Source organism: Gymnoscopelus microlampas (genome assembly GCF_963454915.1).
Source record: "Gymnoscopelus microlampas genome assembly, chromosome: 20".
In the NCBI taxonomy this organism is placed as follows: Eukaryota; Metazoa; Chordata; class Actinopteri; order Myctophiformes; family Myctophidae; genus Gymnoscopelus; species Gymnoscopelus microlampas.
In genome coordinates, this window is record NC_139957.1 from 17835581 (window position 1) to 17858665 (window position 23085).

General features: G+C 43.1%; 1 protein-coding gene across 2 annotated transcripts in view; it reads right to left on the reverse strand.

Annotated features, from left to right (window-relative positions):
- Positions 1–22737, reverse strand: part of slc8a3 (solute carrier family 8 member 3) — a 119125-nt gene extending 96388 nt beyond the window's left edge. For both annotated transcript variants that reach the window (XM_084045646.1, XM_084045645.1), the window contains exons 1-2: positions 22470–22737; positions 10749–12619 (exon numbers count right to left, since the gene is read on the reverse strand). In XM_084045646.1, coding sequence (XP_083901772.1) covers positions 10749–12532 — 1784 coding nt within the window. In that variant the 5' untranslated portion in view covers positions 12533–12619; positions 22470–22737. The remainder of the gene's footprint in view (positions 1–10748; positions 12620–22469) is intronic.
- Between the last annotated feature and the right edge of the window lie 348 nt (positions 22738–23085).

Genomic DNA, 23085 nt, shown 5'->3' on the forward strand with positions numbered 1-23085 from the left:
CCAGCTCATCAAAGCGTCATTAGCGGCGCTAATCAGCAACATTGGCTTACCCAGACTGGAGATGTCGCTCAGAGTGCGACTTATGACTCGCACGTTATCTGAAACCAGACATCCAATTGAGGTACATACTGCATCGCTCCGTCACAAATAGAATGAGACTATCTTTCTTTCTTCAGGTGGGGGTGCGTGAGAGTCGGGGGCATAATTAATGCCAGCTGGCGCTGTGATGCAAGTCTTCCAGCGAGGCATGCCTAGCGTGCGCTGACGTTAATTTGGTTCTGACACACAGTTCAAGCCGTCTTTTAAATAACACTGATACATGCATGCCGAGATCACGCCTGTTGTTCTAATTTACCCCACAGAGCTTAAGAGGCCCTGCAGGGAGAGCAGGGAGCTGAGGAAGAGACTTGGGGAGGGTGCAGGCATAGGGATGAGGGTAGTAGTAGTATTACAGTGAGGAACTACTGATGCATTCTGGCGCATTTTCTGCTGCAGCACCCTGGGAATAATATGGAATAGGAAACCCCCCCACCACCAGCCTCCCCTCCCTTAAGGAGGTCCCCTGAGCTGATGCCTGCATGCTGGACTAGCCTGAAACATGGAGAAGAGCAGCCCCGGGCTTGTGGAGTGTGTAGGTAGCAAAGAGACACGTCTTTGATGCCAGATGTTTCCAATAATGAAAACATAGCCTACGTACATCTAGCTTGCATTAGTGGCTGGATCAAAAAACACACACTAATGCAAATTGAATGGCTTGACAGTTAAAGTGGGTATTAAAGAGTTAATCACGTCAATATAAAGATTTGATGTTTTGCTGATCGTGGGTTGCTGCTATATAATTCAATGGTTAAACGTTATATATTATGGCATATTGCCCAGAGTTCAGTTTATTCCTGACAATTACATAATTTACTGCCGGAGCTAGAAAGGAGTCTTGTCTTTGATGCCAGAGGTTTAAAGAAATCATGTGCACTAAGGGTGTTTGTTGAATTTATGACTCAATACAAAACATCACCTCAGATCAGGCAGAGCTGACAATTATCTCTCTAGGTATCACCATACTCCATATTACAAAGATGCAGCTCCATAACGTTAGTAGCAGTGGTAGCCAGAAGCCAGAACCTGGCATCAGGCTTTACTATAGAAGAGAAAGGGCTGCGCCTGCAACTAGCGATTATTTTGTTATCGATTACTTGTTCAATTAATGGAATAATACAGAAGGATGTTTTTTGTAGATTTTATGTATCAACAAATCAACGCAAAAAATATATTTTTGCAATCGACAAAATAAATTAGTCTGATTGCCATATTAAGCCCTATTTTATACTTTGTTGTATAGCGGTGTTCCACATAAATAGCAAAAATAGCCTGTCTACAAGCTCACAACGCTTTGTGAGCTTAACAACTTTTAATAAAATGTATTCTTTTTTCACTCTAACCAAAGCCTGTAAAGAAGAGGTTTGGCACTATTGGTGAGTGTAGTCAATCAAAACAATATACAATCCTCAGTGCATATAGCCTGGTAAACTCCGGAAATCTCATTTGTAATTTATTTCAGGAGTGAGTCTGGCATGATCGCCCATTCGGAAATGTGGCTGTGGGCTGGAGTTGGGCGGGATTAATATCGTTGACTGACAACCCCTTCAGCCAATCAGCAGTGTTCCCCTTCAGCCAGTGCATTTTTACCACCTCCAGACTAATGTGACGCAACGGGACTTTTGAGACGGCCATGCCCAAAATAGGTTGCCTTATTCGGATACATGCGTGTCACTGCCCGCCCCTGCCGGTTCTCTGAATTTTTATTTTTAAATAGGCTCCGTCATGATTAATTGACCAAATTATATGCAAACGATATCTTAAAAGTAAATTCCGTGCCTCAAAATAGAAGTTTGAGAGCGTTTTGAAAAGAGAGTAGAAAACACTGCGGTCAAAAAAGATTGCTGCCGTTCGTTTTTGGTCGGCTGCACTCGGTTCCATTCGGGCTCACTCAAACTCGCCACCTGATTGGCCAACTTTCGCTGTCAATCACAGAACAATGAGCGACGACGCTGATGGGCTCGTCCATTTGGTGAACGGGCTAGAAACGCCCAGACAAGCCTTCAGGCCAGACTCCTTCCTGAAATCAAATGGAAATGAGATTTTCCGGAGGGAGGGGCTTTACCAGGCTACAGTGCATACCCTTATCCTTATAGTGCTTATAAGAAGCAAGACTAGAATATTGAGCCCAATATGTAGATAGATAATGTTGATAAATATATACTGATATATACTGTAAATAGACAGACAGACAGACAGACAGACAGACAGACAGAGACAGACAGACAGACAGACAGAGGTAAGGTTGCAAATTGGCATAGTGCTCCTTTAGGACGAGACACTAGGGTCAAGGGGCAAAGAAAGGCTCATCCCAGGGTTTACAGCTGTCACGCCTGACACCAGCTGACTGACTGGACCAGATGAGCACAGTGATGAAGTAAGACAGAAGTGCAATGTGCAGCGAAAAAAGAGCACAAAGAATCCTGTGCCTGGTGCTCAGAAATAAGGGTAAAGGTAAAGTGTAGTGCTGCCTCTGAAACCACTAGAACTATGTGGCCTTCAGAATCACACTCAAGGGGAGTATCACATACAATGCTTTATCATCAAGTATGAGGTTCATACAAGAATTTCTCTTTGGCCTGCAGTGCAGTCACAACCCAACATCCAAACCACTCCACCTTCCATATCTCATCCATACATCCAGATCGGTCCCCACTGATGCTCACTTTACAACGAATTGTCTCAGGAGGGCTGTGGATGGCTTGAAAATGTACCTGCCAACGACACCACTGGTGGTGATTTCACACTAATTGATACTACAGCATTTCTCTTCCTATTATGTTGGCGTGCTGAAATAGTAGCCACAGTTGTTACAGTTCAATTTAAAAAAGACATTTCTAATCAAGTTTGAAATCCCTCAACGATGATGTCATTGGCAAATTTTCTAGTTATCCACAGCCTGCTTCTGAGACAAATGTTACCGTCCTATACAGTGAAGATTGTATGTATGGAGATAATGTTATGGAGATATGTATGGAGATAATGTTGAAAAACTGTGAAATGTTCCTTCAATGAAAGACTACTGGCTGACTACATGGACAGTTCATACTAGCGCAACAGCACAATATTTACAATAGCAGTAGTCTTATATACCGAATGTGTTTTATCTTTCAATGAAAAAAGACAAGAGACTGGTGTTTATTTGAAAATAAAATGTCCTCTGCCTGTTCATTTATTCACCCTCACTGACATCTGCCTTTAGGCCTGCTCAGTGAGGCATTCATTTACTGGTCAGACATTAATCACCAAATCCAAGAAATCACACATTCCGTTTGCACAATTTGCACAAATACAGACAGGCATATACACACACATGTATGCACGCACACACTCACGCAAGCATGCGCGCGCGCGCGCACGCACGCACGCACGCACGCGCGCGCGCACGCACGCACGCACGCACACACACACACACACACACACACACACACACACACACACACACACACACACACACACACACACACACACACACACACACACACACACACACACACACACACACACACACACACACACACACACACACACACACACACACACTACACGCCATTCTCTGTGCCACCTTAGCTCACTTTCACTCTGAGATCCATATTGATTTCTAGTCCTTGTGTTGCGGTGTTGTGCAAGGGAGGAAGGGTGCCGTGGAGCGCTATAAGGCTGCAACAACTAATCGATTAATCGATTAATAATCGATTACTAAATTAGTTGCCAACTAATTTGATAATCGATTAATCGATAATCGATTAATCGATAATGGAATGTAATTAATTCAATGTAAAATTGGCTATTTTATCCAAAATGTTAAAAAAAATAAAAAAATTGGAAAGTGTTTAAGTAAATTAAAGTATACATGATTAGAACATGCTTAAATATTCGACAATTAAGGTCTAATATTTCTACAAAACTACAAATTGTCTTTATTTTTAGATAAAACATGCCTTAAACTTCAAAATTATAAGGTAATTGCTTAATAAGTGCGATAATCCGATTAATCGATTAATCGTTTAAATAATCGCCCGATTCATCGATTATGGAATTAATCGTTAGTTGCAGCCTTAGAGCGCTAGTGACCTTTATCAAAGTATGCAGATGCAGGATGTTGGTGCTGGGGGCCAGGAAGGGCACCTCCATTGGCACTGGTGACTGTCAGCCTGGGCTGGCAAGGGAATGACATGAGAGCAATGACCTCACACACACACACACACACCCCTTCATTCTTCTCTTCAAGAACAAAGCCATGTCCTCTGTTAAGTTCAGTTCAGTTCAAATGCTGTACTTTGTTGCACGCACCAAAAATTGCACATCTACAAAGCTCACAACGCATCACAGATCTCCCTTGCACTACACTGGCGTATGCACAGAACTAAGAATGAATCCGGAACACATCCAGTGTTCAATTCCAACAGAACAAAGTGATGAGTAAAAGGATATCGAATGTCTCCAATATAAAGGTTCAAGGGTGCAAAAGTGCTGTCATGCCATTAGAGAATAAAAAAAAATAACCATAAAGTCTCATATCTTATTTCAGTTCTGACCTCAATCATTTTGTGGGATTCAGGTATAAAAAAAATTTCAACTGGTTGAATGATGGAAACATTTCGGAAACAAAACCAATTGTGACTTCAGGTGACATCACGTGGTGTCTTGTGTCATTTTTCCATTTGTCAAAACACATACCTAAATGTGTTGACATGACCCATTGTTAAGCGGGTCATACTCATGTACTTAACTTAATCCTAACCCTATTAGGCTGCAGACACTGTCAAGGTTTTGGGGAGGCAGAATATATGAGATCCCTGCTCAGATTTACACTGAGATTTACACACAGACACTCAGGGAGAGTCAGAGAGCTGGCGACACGCCCTACCCTGAATTGTGTTATAAATAAGCTTTAACTTAATTGCATTCTCCCAACTGGGAGGAACAAGCACAGGGGCAGCATATTTATTGCCACTCAACCTGTGCAGTCAAATCCGGAGTGTTCATTTCACTCTTAGAGTGTAAAAATGAAGCAGATGCACGGGTCCATGTTTTACACTCTCAGAAAATAATTAAACACTATACTACTACTGTGTGTGTGTGTGTGTGTGTGTGTGTGTGTGTGTGTGTGTGTGTGTGTGTGTGTGTGTGTGTGTGTGTGTGTGTGTGTGTGTGTGTGTGTGTGTGTGTGTGTGTGTGTGTGTGTGTACATGCATGTGTGTGCATGCAAGCGTCTACTATATGTGCGTGTAGCATGCTCATTGTCAATACATTTGTGTATGCTGTACAAGCTGGTCATGGATGACACTGGAGGAATAGGTGCTACCTAGATACAGCTCCAACTGGCACAATGTGGAACATCTTCAATAACCATTGACCCAAGTTCAGACGCCCCTGCAACTTTAGAGAATCATTTTATGTAATCTCCTAGCCAGTAATTACTGCAAGACCTGTGCGCAGCGCCATAAAGCACAAGCATCTCACCTTCCACATTTCTACGAGAACAGCAGGAAGTGTATAGGCCAGGAGCGGGTACACTAAAACAACAGAAGCAAACGGACTAGACTAATGAATAAGAGACGCTTCATTGAATGCATGTATACAGCACAGCAGCAAACAGAAAGTGAGTGAGCCTGGTATATAATTTACACAGTAAAATGTGTTTGTTTTACTCTGAGAGTGTACTGTACAGTTATAACCAAATGACGTGACAAATGGATAAATTAACACTGTGGATTTCACCGTTTTGGTACAATTCTACAATTAAAATGATAACTGTGAAATACGGTTTGTGTCCCAATTACCAATCATGATCATTAGCCTGACTTACAGTCTACTGGGAGCAATGGGACCGACAATATTTAACCACATAAACCCTATACTTTGTTGCCCGGAGTCCCCCAGAGGTCTAAACTAGGTCTCCTCCTTTTTTCCCTCTACACAAAATCTCTTCGCTGAAAATAGTCAATCTACAGTACAAGCTCACATCAAGTCTCTTCACCAAAAATAGCTGATCCACAAGCTCAAAACACGTGCGCTACTACGAGTTGAGCTTGTTACCAAATGTTCGCCAAATGTTTACCCCATCATAGGGATGCTAGGATTCATGTGGTTAATTGCATCTTATCATAATATCATATCACCAATTTTACAAAGCAGCTCTACTGTCTGGCTGTGTGAGATGGGTGGCAGGGTCTACATAGAGGTAAGGTAAGCCTCATGGCTCTATTCTCGGATGTCTAGAATAGTGTTGACAAGGAGAAAAGCTGAGTGGTCAGCAGGACAAGGATACTGTACGTACTGTACAGTATTTGTGGACATGTGTTCTGTCATTCATGAAGCCAAAGAGGGGTTGACCAACATATACTCATTCCTGGGATAGGCTACTGAGGTTGGGGTGGGGCGGGCGAGGGTGGCGAGGCCTCAGTGTGAATGTGGAGAAGTTACTGTCCCGCCTCGAATTGTGACCGAATGGTAACAACACCCTACCCTTCCACCCTTCACCCAATAACTCACTACCTGATTCTATTTCTAAAAATACAAGGTAGGTTTACAAGCGTGCACGTCTAGAGCCATGCTCAACCAGGCGTGATGACACTTGCAATTACATCAGCAGAATCTAGTCTGTCCGCTTGCACTTGCACACCACTCATTTGATTATGAATTTAGCAGTGCCTGGTTAAACATTGTTCTTCCTCCCCACAGCTGCGTGTCTTCATTGTGTCAAAGGGAAACAGAAGTTTTCAACATTTATTCCACATTCATTATTTCCCTCTCCATCTAAACATATGGTAAAATCATTCTCTCTACAGCACTACAGCGTTATCTGACCCATGTTTAGCTAACCTACTGTATTGGGTGCTCTCTTCAGCTTGAGAGTCACTTTACAGAGTCACTTTTGACCACCGTAAAATGCACATTTAAGAATGGTTGGGAATTGGGAATGACGTATTCCAGAGTGCCATATTAGGACTGTAATACATTCAAGTCCAAAATGTATCAAAGGAGATTGAGAGTCAAAGGCTCATAAAACAAGGGGAGAGAAAGGCATAGAAAGAGAAGTGAAGTTTAATGTGGACTAATTATAAAGAAGACACTAATCTCAGAAAGGTGCTGCTCTTTGGCCTTTAGTCAGGGGGCAAAGATACACACTCTTTAGTCACAGCAATTAACTGCCAGAGAAAAAACTGTCAACTGCCTCATGCCAAACAGGTAAACCTCAGGTGTTCCTGTACAGAAAACAAAATTCCCATTGTCGATATCCATACAGTACATGGCACATAATATGAATGAGACAGAAGTGGAGGCTAAATCAATTCAGGATTTCATGTGGTGAGCGCTCGGCTGACCCCGAGGAGAGCTTCCAAGGCAGCAGAAGGAGAGACATCATCGCTATTCTACCGTAAGTGAGAATTCTATGCATTCATCCTCCACTTTTGTTTTGTAGTATGGAAATGTTCTCATGAATCTTCCAGTGCGCTTCTGGATGAAGCTGTCACTTCTGACAACCCTCTTTGTTTCTCTTTTTTGTGTCTTTTTTTTTTTATACACGCAGAATCTAATTCATTATACCCGACTGTAAATTATGTAAATTTCTGGGAGACTGTCGGGAGTTCCATAACAGCAGCCAAGGCTTGCCATTCTGCCACAAACCCCAGAAGGCCCTGATGACGAGGAGAAGAAAGAGATATTCACATAAATATTTGCGGATGTTCATGCACATTGAAAATTGATCTTTTGCCAACTTAATTGAATAGTAGCCCACAGCAGTTTTACACAATTATCTGTAAAACATTTGTCATTACATACATTCATCATCACCATTAATGTTGAATGGTGAATGTTTGTAGAGTGAGATCTGTGATCAAAAGCACTGTCTCACTGTACATTCCCGTTGCCCTTGTGTACAGTACACTTAGTCTGCACAGTGTGTACCATGTGCCGTGCAGTGTAAATTGTCAATACTATGTCCCCCGCACCAATGTCACCCCAGTACATTTATCGTACTTGTGATTAAAGTGATTCTGACTCTGATTGCTTCATTATCATATCACCTACGTTGAGTATGATGACCACACAACCGCTCCTCTGCAATGTCACTAGGATCATGGCGTTGGACTGAGTTTCCAATGATGGCTACAAAGTAAAATCCTCTGTGTTAAATGAATTTACAAATGGATATTAACTGTGTATGTAAGAAAAACATTGCTGCTTTTACATCATTGTGAAGGGGTCAGAGGTGAGACCTTTGGCACAACCTCATTCACCCGACCTGCCAATTCATCTCCATCTAGAGCTTTGATTGAAACATAAATCACCCTCACAAAGGTCTGGAACTCAAATGGGTAATGGAATGACATGGAGAGAGGCCTAAAATAACTGTTTCACTCTGCTTAAATCACATGGTTTAAAATCATCGTCACTATTTGATCCAATTCTCCCTCATAGCTGGTATTCCTGACACATGGTTTGAACCTAAAATTGGTAGCACTGGACAGGAATAGGAGCCAAGCTCTACTTAACACATCCCTTTCTACCCTAAAGGCAATGGATTTCAACTGATGTTTTGAACCTAAAATATTCAAATTCTTCTCCTAGAAAGTGTCATGGTAAAATAGGTGACAGCAGAAAGTAACATGCCTAAATTGGATCCCTCTTGTTTATTAACGATGGTTTGATAAATACTGGCCAGTATGAATCAAGTTGTGCACTCTCACGCCGGACTTTGTGCGGCTACAGCCGTATAGGAACGCCTAACTCTCAGCACGATGCACAACACAACGAACGGATCGATAGAGCAGCATTCCCTCACAATACCGACAACATCACAGCAGCAGTCTCCTAATAATAGTCCCCCCCCCACCACACACACACACACACACACACACACACACACACACACACACACACAGACTCCGCATCCCTACAGACTTCAGCCGTGGCTCAAAGAAGCCCCTCTCGTCGTGCCAATCAAGCAAAGCCCCAGGAGGTTGCGAGGCCCCAGGAGCATGCTGATCACAGAGACCACCCCCCACCGCTTAAGCCCTCCGGAGCTCGCGCCCCAGAGCACAACACAGACCCTGCCTGCCAGCCAGCCGGCGAATGCAGCCCTGAGTGGGCCCTCGGTGGTGGTGGGGGGGGGGGGGGTTACAGACGCATGTCACTTTGATTCAGAGCCAGAGGGTCCCAATGTCTGAGATGCAAGCTGTGAAATAAACAAATCGATATTTCTTATGAGGCACCGTGCTGTCCACATACTGCTGTCTCTACGCATGGGAGTATATCAGAGGAAGTGCTGGAGCATCATGTCACACATGGGTCCAAGCTTGTTGTAATTGTACTTATTTCATATTTTCATAATTTATTTATTATAACAACGTGTGGCAATTCTGGCACAGATCCCTTTGTTTTGCGGAGACCATATGCTCCTAGTGAGCGCAAGGAACCCGGGTCCGAATCTGACCCCCATCTTGTCTTGCATGTCTCTCCTCTCTCTGCCCTTGGCTTCCTGTCTGTCTACACTGACCTACATATCTGAAATAAAGTATAAAATGACAAAAAATAAATCTTAAAAAAACAAAGCAGTAGGGATTAGAGCAGCGGGGGATCGGGGGACACAGACTCCCTGTTTCCACAGTTGTGTGACAAATCCCAAAGTCAAATCACCACTGCATGCAATACATACACAGGGTTACTGTCAGAGTCCTTTGATGAAAGGGAGAATCTCTTGACAGGGGGTGGAAAAATCAAGCATATAGAAAATGCACGCGTGTGTGACATTCATCCTGAGGGTATGGTGAAATACTGTGAAATAGTGTTCCATCTGTAGCTTTTAAAATGCACCAAGACATGAGTGCAAATGTCACAAAAATATTACCAAAGCGTTGTTATTGATGATGCCAAGATCCAACTCCTTTCAAATACTGCCGTAAATATATACATGTAATTGCCATAGCTACTGCCATGTAAACATATGGCACACAGCACTAACCATTTTTCTCCATAGTCATTCAAACTAAACATAGTCCATTGATTGAGTCAATGTTGTCTAAACAACAGATATTAGAATTTCGTCTGAAAATAATTCTGTTCTCCAGTGACTACTTTCAGCAAGACTTTTTAAATCAATCTGAGGATCTGAGAAATCAATCATAAATTGGACAAAGGAATAAGGGTACAATCATAGTGTGTTGAATGACCTATCTTAAGCAAGTTTAATGTCTCTGTGTCTTGATTTTCTTACCGTATTGAAATGAATGGAAACAAATGGCTCCCTCAAATATCAAATAAACCATGGCATGCTACAGAAAAGGGTCAGCGGCAGTAATGCTGTACCTAAGTTCTAGTCAGTGGGATAAACATGCAGACCACCAGTATTAATGCTGAGCTAGACTTAACATTTATGTATCTGCAAACATCTGCAAATGTTACATACAGTAAAGCGAACAAATTAATATACAAAAACACAAAATGTTCACACTTAGAAAATCAATCATTTATGCATCCTAAAATAATATAATTTCCATAGCCTCGAGTGATTTAAAAAACACACAACAACTGTGAACAAACCAAGTAAATACTGATAAACAATATTCTTAGCCAATCCATGATTTTATATTTCCGGCCCAACAACCAGTCTTCAAGAATGAGAAAAATGGGAATTTTCTTACCAGGTCTCGTCGTTTTTGAACTCCAGCTCTCCATAGGTGTCCTCAAAGTCCTCCCCTCCTCCTTTGGCCAGGCCTTCTATGGTACGATAGGGCACAATGACCGTACCCCTCGCTCCCGAAGTCCTCAGTACCTTCACTTCCATAATGCCTATGCTCTCGCTCACATGCAGTGTGTTGCTCTCGAATGTGAAGATGCCCGAGTGGTCATCATCCAGGATGGTGACAGTGGCCACGGTGGGGAAGCCCAGCATGGCCTTGGGGTACGGGAGGCTGTTGGCAGACAGGACCTCATCCTCCGTCTCCAGGACACGCAAGTTGCTGAGGCGCACAAAGAAGTGCTCATCCTCCTCAAAGATGTCATCATCGATAATGCCGATGCTGATCTCCTTAAACATCTCGGCCGGTTTGAACACCACCGTGCCTTCGGTGAACTCATAGTCAGCGCCGGCGTTGGCTGAGCCATCCTCTGTCTTGTAGTCCACATAGATAGTCTTGTTGATGTCACCCCCCTTCCTGGAAATTGTCAGAAGGACAGCACCACAGTTCTCCAGACACTGATAGACGGCAGGCTCGAAGGCAATCCGGGATACAAACTCCTCAGGCTCGTCCACGTGCACCTCCTGCACACTGACGCTCCTCTTGGCCTGTTCTGCCACGTGCTTCTTCAGGATGTTGCCAGCACCCGTCATCATGCGCGTGGCCTGGATCCGGTAGAAGGCGCGGCTCTTTTGCTGGTGGGAGAGGGCGTAGTAGTTGGCCATCTCCACCAGCTGATCCAGCTCCTTCTCTGGGTACTTCTGCTTCAGGTCTTTCAGGATGCGAATCATTTCACGCCGGGACTCGTCCACCTCTTTGCCATCAATCAAGGTCATTAGATTGATAGCCGCGCCGCCATCCACAAAGTGCGAGTTGACCATCTTGCCATCCATTTCGATACCCTTGGAACGGTCGGTCTCTGTCTCGATGATGACGCCCCTGTGTTTGTCCGTGCGGTACTTTTTGTGCATGAACTTGTAGAACAGCAGCCGCCGGTCTGCTACCCAGGCCAGGACCACACAGATGGGGAAGAAGGCCAGTGTGAGCAGACCCTCCCAAATCTGCACCACATTGGGAGAAAACACTGCCAAGATCATGTAGAGCCAGATGTAAGCAAAGATGCTCCAGCCCGCTGTTATGAAGAACACTCTGAGATGTTTGACCTTGCGGACCTCTCCTTGAGGAACCACAGACACGCAGAGGCCAATGATGACAAACATATTAAAGGCAGCACTGCCAACGATCGTCGAGGGCCCCAGCTCACCGGCCTTGAAATCATGTCCAATGACCTCGATTACGGAGAGCAGGATCTCAGGGGTAGACGAGCCCAAGGCCATGAGGGTGAGGTTGGACACCGTCTCATTCCACACCCGGATAGTGGTGGTGGTGGTCTCCCCATTCGCCCTCTTGATTATGATCTCCTTCTCCTGGGACGTGATAACCTCGATTGCGGCCATGAAGCGGTCAGCAATGATGGACACGCCCAGGAACATGTAGATCAGAGCTACAAAGTACACGATGACCCGAGCAATCTTGTCTCCCATGGATGGATCCTCGGGGTACCAGATGGGCAAGATGATGCCCTCCGTGCACTTGGAGTTGCCCCCACAAGAAGTACCATTGTTGGGGGAGAGCGAAGGACTCGGTGTGGTCCGGGCATCCACGCAGACGAAGCCCACAGCCACAGAGACCAGCCCCAAGCAGAGGTAGGTACATGAACCCGGCTTCACCGGTCTTGAGCCCTCCATGCACCCTCCTTCGTCTCAGGGGTCCTTACCGGGCTAACAGTCCCTCTGGGATCCAGCACTGGGCTGTGCTTAGTCTACACACGCCACCTGAACACACAACAGACAAGAGACAAAACAAGTGATATGAGTGCCTAAACCAGTGCAAGTAGTCAAATTAATTAAAACGTGATTCTGCACATCCCCCATTGCTGAGATTTGACCATACCTGCTTGAAAGAGGTTTATCATACCTGCTGTTCTTACCTGTACTATTGAACTTTTTTTTTAGTACATCAATTATTATTATTATTATTATTATTACTATTATTATTATTATTATTATTATTGTCATAATCTTGTTGTATTGTTGTGTTAGCACAGTCTTTGTGGAACATTCTCACCAACATTTCGTTGCTTGTACCTGTATGAGTAAAAAAAAAATATTGATTCTCTTGCCAGAGGGATAATTACTTCACAAAGACAAAGAGACAACAGAGTTGATTGAACAGATGAACACAACACATTTCAACATGTTTGAGCAGTTAACACCAGTGTTGTGTTCTAGTTTTTTTCCGAAGGTATACGCTACGATACGATGCGCGTGGTCGTGGGTATACGCTCTCGCGTTTTCAATGGATGAAACAGTTTTTGAAGGTATACGGTAGCGACGAAAACAAATCTCAAGGTATACGCCGTACACAGCATCTGACGGTAGAACACACCACTGGTTAACACCACTAATATGTAATACATCTATTATTAGTTTAACATATTACGTATTACATATGTATCACTTATTACTTCATATTAATACATTATGCATGTATTAATGAGTAAGTAGCCTATTGTGTGTTAATATTGAATCCCATAATAACTCAAATCAATGTATAGTTAAGCTATTCATCCCCAAGGCTATTAACCGAATCATTTTAAATTCCTAATTTTCTTGTGGTAACAACTGCCTTATCAAACCGGCATGTGAAACCATGCATACATTTTACAGTGAGAAACAGTGCAACAGCCGCAAGAGAGAATTTTCCTGAATTAAGATGACTGCAAGTATTCAAATTATCCTATTATGTGAAACTTAAATGACTTTCTGCCTCGTATTTTACAAACGGTATAACCATGAGACCTTTGTGTTATCTGCGTGCGGCGGGCCTGAAAATACTTCCCCATATTCAGAAAAAGCAAAAATAAAATGTTCAGGTCTGTAAACCACTGTGTGAACCTTGTAGATAATGTTTTTCTTTTTCTTTTTTTACTTAAAATAAAATTGTATTTGCAGTTTAGATTTGGGCTAAAGCCCTAACAATTTCAGTTTGAAATACGGTGGGATTGTCTTGAAATCTCCAGGGTAATGCAGCTCGATCAGCAGGTGTGCAATGTTGCCAAACTAAGCACTGTCCAAAATGTCACATTGGCAAAAGGGGTGGGGGGCAGCAGAGGGGAGGCAGGAGACTGTCAAGAGGCAAACTCAAAGCGTGCAAATGCCCTGTCCAAATCCTCCCACAAGAAACACTCATTTAAACCATTATAGCCGGGAACACATCTGTGTCATTTTAGATTTCTTTGGCTAATCAAAAATAGCAGATATACAAGCTCATAGTGTGGCACAGAGTGCCCTGTTTTAATGGGTTAAATAAAAACAAGGAATTTGTCAGAATTTCTAAAAAGAAGAAGAAAAAAGAAAATCTGTACAGATTCAACTCTAATTGAATTCTTCTGATGCTGATAGACTATGGGAGGCAATGAGAACAAGGAGAACAGTTATCCACCCCTAACTTATGAGCTCAGAGCAGCTATAAGGCTAACACTATAGGATTTTATTAGGAACGGGCCCTATCCTCCTTGGCTCTGTGATCATTTAGTGGGCCAGGAGGTTAGGTGGGGCCCCTGTTGCGGCTTTGCACCTTGGGGCTCCCAAGGCACACAGGCAGGTTAAGCTCAATTATAATTATCTTTCAGAGATATACCACCACATCCTGTGACAGTTAATCATTCTGTCTCTGGGAACACACCAGAGAATGAGAATTAGAAATTGTATTAAAATCAAGCTAGTGTCCCTTCACTGTACCTTCATTAGCCTGAGTGTTAAATGTTCTATTCTTGATTTGCCAAAAGTCACATCCTTGTGTTCTTATTTCTGACAGAAAATAATGAACTGATTTCCTTTTTTTTAATGAATATAATCTTGTTCAATACATTTCAATGTGTATTGTACAGATTTTCTGTTAACTCAACATGAACTCAAATGCAATACATATAATTTTATATTTACATATATTTAAACACGAACTACTTGATATTCTCAAACAAAATTTGTGAAAATGGATATCTAACATTGTGCCCCATGAGCAGCCAATTTGGATCACTGACAAGTCCTTTGACAGACCTGTGAAAGAATTCTTTCCGCCAAGTTGTGGCTAGTCAAATAAAACCTGGCATGTTTGAAGGACTCACACCAATTTAAGTGCCAAATATTGTCTCTGGGTCCTGAGTAGTGTCAACATAGAAATGTCTACAAAAAGCTGTTGATGTTTCTGGCAAGGTCTTGTGTGCATATTCAGGCTGGAGTTTTTGAAGACACTAAAAATAAGTACATTTTCCAGTTCTTTCATATTCCATTTTGGAACAAAGCAGTTACCTGTTACTCCTTACACAAAAGGATTTTCTAATTTCATAAGCAAAGGTCATAAGAGAGCTAATAACGTCTGCATTATGCCATAATGAGATTTGCTTTCAAGCCAGCTGTCAGGGAGGGTGTAAAATTTTAGATACACATTGGAAGGTTTAGGCCACAATCGAGAAATTTACTACGAGGGAGGAGGTAGGGATTCAGGATAATATTGCTCAAGGACACTTCAAATTAACTGCCCATTGCTGTTGATGGATACATACGCTGACAGTTGTAGAGATCAAACTTGTGATATTTCAGTTAGAGCACAGATCTTTTTAAACAATACCCTCACAAATGGTGTCTGTAGCATTTGGAAATGAAAGTCTACAAGATCTAAAGTAACAAAGACGTTGATCATGAAGCATACTGGTCTTGTGGGTAGAGGAGAGGGGATGACAACAAAAGAGGGTAGAGGAAATGAGAGAGACAGAGAAAGAAGGAAAGAGGAATGGAATGAGAATATAACTGAATCAGCAGAGCTGTTTCTATGGACAGGAGCCAGCTTTGCCATTCCCGAGAGAAGAGACACAGCAACACAAACAAAAACAAGCTGAGAGAAAATAATTGAGTGACAAAGTTGTGACTTAATGAGAGAATACTTGATTCTGAAGGCAAAGGTTTTTACACTGGTTATGGGACTTTCTCTCCGTCTGAGAGCAGATGAATACTTGGTGTGGGATACAAATCATGCAAAAATAAAAGCTGATTCCTCTGAAGGAATGAATCCTTATTTTGCCTGGATTTTCAGCCCCACTAGTGACAGGGCTCTAAAGATGACCATGTCATGACCATGTCACTAACAGTTTTACCTTCTTTCTCCCCAAATGATGAACCCCATGGCCTTTCCTGTGGTGCCACCCTTAGACGAACAATTCCATTTGTACACAAGGTATCTCAAAATCAAATGTATGGATCGTCATTAATGAACCATACTGATTTTGGTTAACTCAGGGCCTTTCCTCTAGGGCTACCCTTAGACCAAAACTTCCATTTACACACAGGATATCTCAAAATCGAATGGCTGGATTTCCATGAAACTTGCTGAGCACATTCATGATGCCCAGACTCAGAGGCTGAAACCTAACAATTTCAACGACCCAATGAAATTTCTGCTAGTGCCGCCCTCAGACCAAAATGTCAACTTTACACACAATATATCTCAAAATCTAATGGCCTACAACGTCCGTCCGTCCAACTCTTTGGTCCCAAATAAGATATGTTGAAAACTACTACTTGGGGTGTAAGGAACAGCACAACCTCTAAGGCGGGAGACTGATTACTCTTGTTTCTTTAAACAACAGACAAGGGCTCAAGACTCATTCAAGACTGAAATTATTGTGTACAGTTCAACTACAGGCCAAGGAAACCTAAAATTGTAGTTGCATGTTTTTGCCATGATGCTAGTGTTACTGAAGGCTTTGTCAGCCCAAGGGAGGTGCTTCTGTCTTTTTCTAAGTCAGAGGAGCACTGCTGACCTCTTGGATTCTTCTTCAAACCCTCTTCACATACATGCACACACCTCAGTTTTATCTCTCTCTCGCATACAGTCTTCCTTGCTTCCTTGCCCATGGCTCTCTCTCTCCCTCTCTCTGTCTGTGTCTCTCTTTCTCACACACACACACACACACACACACACACACACACACACACACACACACACACACACACACACACACACACACACACACACACACACACACACACACACACACACACACACACACACACACACACACACACACACACACACACACACACGTTTGACCCACACTTCATAATAATGGCCCACATTTAAGCTCCCCTCTCTCTCTCTCTCTCTCATGGCTGGGTAGAAACTACAATGAGGCAGCAATGAATGAGGAAAACAAAATGTAACCACTTAAACCCTCTATACTTGGTAAACTAATACTTTTAGTTGACCGGGTTGGATCTGTACTTGGTCCTCTCTTTTTATCCGCTACACCAAATCTCTTCGACCCCAGGATAGGGATGCTAGGGTTCATGTGGTTAAAGGCAAAGGAGAGTTCCTTAGCATGTTACAAGCAAGGGGAGCAACTACTGAAGCAGAACATTACACAGATTGCACACTTGCTGTATTTTCGTCCCATGCTGGTATTTGAGATTCAAGCTGTTAGATTTCGTCTATATTCTATTTTTAGTATTGTTGGAACTGTGTACATTCTGCACCTAAATCCTTACTCCTTGAATTTCACCTGTCTGTAATTTCCCATTGTAATGGGCCAGTTTCTTTTAAGACAGTGGTTCTCAAACTTTTTTGGATCAGGGCACACCTGAAAATCAACAGTAGCCCTGGCCCACAGGTTGAGAACTACTGCTTTAAGATATCAGTGGATTTATCTTATCTAACCCAACTAGTCAGCTGGCAACGGGTACATATTGTAGGTCAGTGATTCCCATGTGACCCCCCCCCCCCCCCCCCCTTCCCCTAGTCCCAACCTGACAGCCCTCATTGACAGTGCACAGTAAAATCCATAGTGGTAATTTAACCATTTAAGCCTATACATAATTTGTCATATAAAATAGACAATCTGCAAGCTCACATGTCGCCATGCAACTCATTGAACTTGACCTATAACACCCCGAATATTGATGCCAGGGTTAATGACATCAACACTTAAATCGGCTGAATGGTTTTTGAGCCCGCCTGGACTCGGGAGGCCCCGGAGGTCCCAGGTAAGATTCCAGCTCTCAGCAATGTGCCGAAGTGTCCCTGAGCAAGACACTTAACCCCTAACTGCTCCCCCCTCCACGCTCCTCTGTGGGCAGCACTCAGCTGGGTGAAGTTCCCCTGTGTGATGTGATAGGTATAAAAGAATAATAATAATAATACAATTAAAGTTATAAACGAACACTGAGGATTTGACAGTGTGCCACCACTCACAGAACACTGACCATAGCCCATGACGTCTGCCACCACCTCAATACAGTCAACTACACTGCAGTTTCGTGAATTTTTCCGTAATGTTTGCCGAATGTTCACCTATCATGACATGCCCGGAAACGGGACGCTAGACCAAATCAGAATGTTTGAATGGTAGAATGTCTATGGACGTTTTCATAACATTAGCTATGTCTAGTTGGTCAACATAATAGTCAACAATATCATAATCCTGCTCTTCAGAAATAAGCTTAATGAATAATACTGCTCCAATGTGATGACGTTATCTACTCGAAAATACTTTTTTGGTTGAGGTGATATCATGACGATTCGGTCTATAGAGTTCAAGTGATTAAATAGCCTGGGCACACTGTGCTATTGTGATGTTCTTGTTTGTTTATACTCTGTTTTGGGTATTTGATTGTGTACAGACTGGGAAAAAATAATTTCCTCAATAAAGGACAATAAAGAACTTATCTGAATCTGACCACGCGTTCCGTGTACGTACAGTAATAAAGTTGTTACATTTAAACACAATGTGTGTGACACTAAATGTTACTACATTTATCAGTATTGAAATTACATTGCCCTCGCTAGTTCCAATTAGTAGTGATTCCCAGTACTTCAATAGAAGAAATCTGGTGTGCTGGGCAGCTCCCAGGTGTCAATTTAAGTAGAAATAGAATGAACCAGGGGATTGGTGAAAAAGAGCAGTCAACCTAATCTTGAAAAATATTAGCTAAACAAAAAGGCAAACGCAAGGCATGTAGATAAATCCAAAAGCAAACCACCAGATCGACACAGGGAATCTAAAAGGTCTGGGCTACGCTACAGTAGCATGGAGCACAACAAGCTAATTGCTTGGCAAAACCACTTGCCTTGATCCATCAGCCATTGTATCTTTATAAAATACCATAAGAAATATCATCTTGAAATGGTAGTGAGTTACTGTAAACACTTGACACGTCATTCATATACTAGTTTTGATTCCATCTTCAACCGCTTATCCGGAATCGAGTCACGGGGTTACAGTTCCAACAGAGATTTCCAGTCTTCCCTTTCCAGAGCAACATTAGCAACTTCCTCCTGGGGGATCCCGAGGTGTTCCCAGGCCAGTGTGGAGATATAATCCCCCCTTCTGGTCCTTGGTCTGCCTCGGGGTCTCTTCCCAGTGGGACGTGCAGTGAGGATCTCCCTAGGGAGACGCTCGGAAGGCATCCGTACTAAATGCCCAAACCACCTAAGCTGGCTCCTTTCCAAGTCAAGGAGCAGCGGTTTTACTCCGAGTCTCTCACGGATGACTGAACTTCTCACCCTATCTCTAAGGGGGAGGCCGGCCAGGCACTGCAGCCACCCATCTGAGAAAACTAATTTTGTCCGCTTGTATCCGCAATCTTATTCTTTCGGTCATGACCCACAATTCATAGGTGAGAGTATAGGAACGAAGATTGCTCGGTATATCGAGAGCTTTGCCTTCTGGCTTAGCTCTCTTTTCGTCAGTGTGGTACAGCGACTGCTCCGATTCTCCGGCTGATCTCCTGCTCCGTCCTCCCCTAAATCGTGAACAAGGCCCCGAGATACTTAAACTCCTTCACCTGGGGCAAATTCTTGCTCCCTACCCAGACTGCACAATCCATCGGATTCCTGCTGAGAACCATGGCCTCAGATTTGGAGATGCTGATCCTCTAATAATGCCCATTACATAATACAACAATGTGTTTTTTTTTATTGTAGGTCTAATAGTGAGAGAAAATAATGAATTATTAATAGATAAGTGAATTCCTCACCTGTCTAATAAATATGCCTTTGTTGAAATGCAAGGTGCTCAAGGTCCAACTGTAGCACATCTAATAACTATGGTACTTCTACTACTGTCGCCTACTGTTCTATCTCCACCCAAAGTAAGTAAGTATAGGTTCTGCCTCCACCGCCACCAACAACAGTCTAATACAGCAGAATACAAGAAAAATAAAAGAAGAGGAAAAAAAACACAATGCTTCAATGCCTTCAACCCAATCCTTTTCACTACAGTCAATTTCAATGATTGATTGGTTGATTGGTTGGTTGGTTGGTTGGTTGGTTGATTGATTGATTGATTGCAATCCATTATGAGATCCTGATGTTAACAATGTAAACCCCATAGGTGATTAAATTTAGTCACCAGCTGATAATATATCAGTGTTTTACCATTTGTGAGGTATTGATTTCTTCACGCCTGCACCACAAATTGCATTTGGGACAGGCAATGGATAGTGGACCATTATTTCATTTCTCTATGTGTAACCAGCAGCGGAACTATGACTCCTCAATTAAGAGCTACACAAAAATAATTTGCATACTAATTACTGTTTTAAGCAAATGTGTTGTGCATTGTGAATATGCCATTGGCATTTAATCAAGCCTATTCAATAGTAACCAAATAATAGGCCTCTAGCCTATTCAAAATCAAATTGCTTTATAACGTATCATGCTGCTGCAACAGCGTTTCTAGCTAAACTAAAGGTGGATAAGTAGACAAGTGAGTTTCAGTTTTCTTTTAGAATTATAGGCTCATATCCCACCAAACAAGTTGGCATCCTATCATCGAGCAGATACAGGGTCAAAATCAATGTTGCCATGTCCGCTTATTATAAGCGACTTTGGGCTTCTTTCTCTGTAAAGTTGCTTGCAAAAATCGTTTCGTTTTTTTTTTAAATACCAGTATCCGACGCTCGTGTGGCCTCTAGACGCTTCTTTTGGGCTTGTTGTTTTCTTAGACTGGTTCCTTGTTTCTCTCGCAGAACCTGGCAACACTGGTCAGAATGCGGTCGACACTTGATGAGACAGGCATCTATGAGCTGAGTGCTAACGTAGGCCCATCTCGGATCTCTTTCCCTATTTTGGGAAAGAGAGTCTTATGTTTAAGGTGCATAGTTAAGGTGGCTATTTGAGATCCCCCGTAAACATAGCCTCAGCAGGCAACACGGGGTGGGTGGGTACGGGGGTGGGTGGGGGACAGGACAACCTCAGCTGTTGCTGATAAATCATCACAGACACAGAGTGGCCGATTCCCAGTGTTGCCAGGTTTAGTGAGAGAAATGGGCAACCAAGCCCAAAAGAAGCGACTAAGCTACAAGCTCAGCTTGAGCTCGAGCTTGTAGATCTGCTATTTTTTTTTTTAAACATCTTGGAATTCAATTTTGGAACGTTCTTGAAACATTCTAACAACACAGATCGTGTGTGTGTGTGTGTGTGTGTGTGTGTGTGTGTGTGTGTGTGTGTGTGTGTGTGTGTGTGTGTGTGTGTGTGTGTGTGTGTGTGTGTGTGTGTGTGTGTGTGGGGGGGGGGGGTCCCTGCACGTAATATTTTCAGGGGGGGGGTCTGTGGACAAATAGGCCTACATATTAATATGGGGGAGTCCTTGCCATGAAAATGTTTGAGAACCACTGGTTTAAACAATTGGGAAACAAGCCCAAATAAGCAAAGTTACTTTAGAAACAAGCCCAAAAAAAAACGCAACCCGCAACTAACCAATATTTACTAGCAACTTTACAGAAAAACAAGCCCAACGTAGCTTATAATAAGCGGACATGGCAACACTGCACAATAAATATGCGGCCCTGTGTTGCCTATATACCTGAAGCAGGGGGGGAATCCCTTGCTACTGTATCACCGATAGACATTTGCTACAACTTCACACGTACAGTATAGGCTGCGCGTTTGAATAAGATTAGGCTAACCCTGCTTGTCAAAACATTAACAGGCCTTGATTGTCAACATCTGGAAATGTCGCCAAGGCAACCGGCAAGCCCAACCTCTTAAATGTAGGCTACAATATTAATAGCCCGGTCGATAGACGTCCAAGACAAGTCCAATCTTATACAAATAATACTAATGTAATAATAATAATCCAATAATAATAATAATTAAAAAGAATAACAATAATACAAAATCCAATCATAGACGTCTGTCTATCCTAATCAAAAGGCCTATATTAGTTTTGTAATGCTTTTGGCACACTATATAGCCTACTTACTTAATGTCACACCCACCATGTCATTGCATCATATGTATCTGCACAATTATGAAGAGCAGAGACTGACAGGTATGCCCCCCGCCCCCTCGGCCCCCCTCACTCAGCCAGAGCGATGGACTGACACATTGCAACCCACATTGATCCAACTCACAACGACATGGGCTCATTTAAATCCAACAGCAGCTGTAGTAGCAATTTCTGTACTCGGTATCCTAGGCTATAATGTGAAAAGTGAGCTTGATAAACCTTTCGCCAGACTGTTGGGGTATTTGTTGAACTGATGGTTAAAACGCCAGGTCGCATCACTCACTAAGACAGGCTATTTAACATCAGTTTAGGCTACATCAATGCACTATTTAGCCTACCTGGATTTGTATTCCGAAGAGTTTATAAAGAGACTGCTTTGGGCTGCCCGTTTCCAACCCGATGTATTATATCGCTCTCTCGTCTGTCAACAGTCGCCTGGATATAATTGGTTCTATGAACGTCTCTCCAGCCTAAACGTGCTCCTCTCTCTCTCCCGTTGCGGTGTGATCGCTGTCCTGCACGGAGACGTTCAGCCCCAGTGTATTGGATCAAACCGGCTTCTATAGGTGATCGCCTCTCGTCCTCTCCTTCTACCCCGATCTACCCTTTAACTCTATGGATCTACCCCGTCTGACGGAGAGACCGGTCGCCAAGCTGTCAATGACGAGGGAGGGGAGGAGGGGGGGGGGTCGTTATTTTAAGGTCGCAGCCTTGGTGGTGGAGATGGAACCTGTGTGTGAGCCCCTCCGAACGGCTCTCCCGCAAGCCGTGAATCAGCGCCTCTCCTCCTCCTCCTCCTCCTCTTCTTCTCCTCCTCCTCCTCCTCTTCTCCCGTCTGCGATAGCGCAAGAAGAAGATCTGTGATGTCGGTCCTCAACTCACTGGTCCGCCGGAAAGCTCCCTTCGAAGTGATCTCCTTTTGGGGTGTCCTCTCTCTCCAGATGCTATTATGGC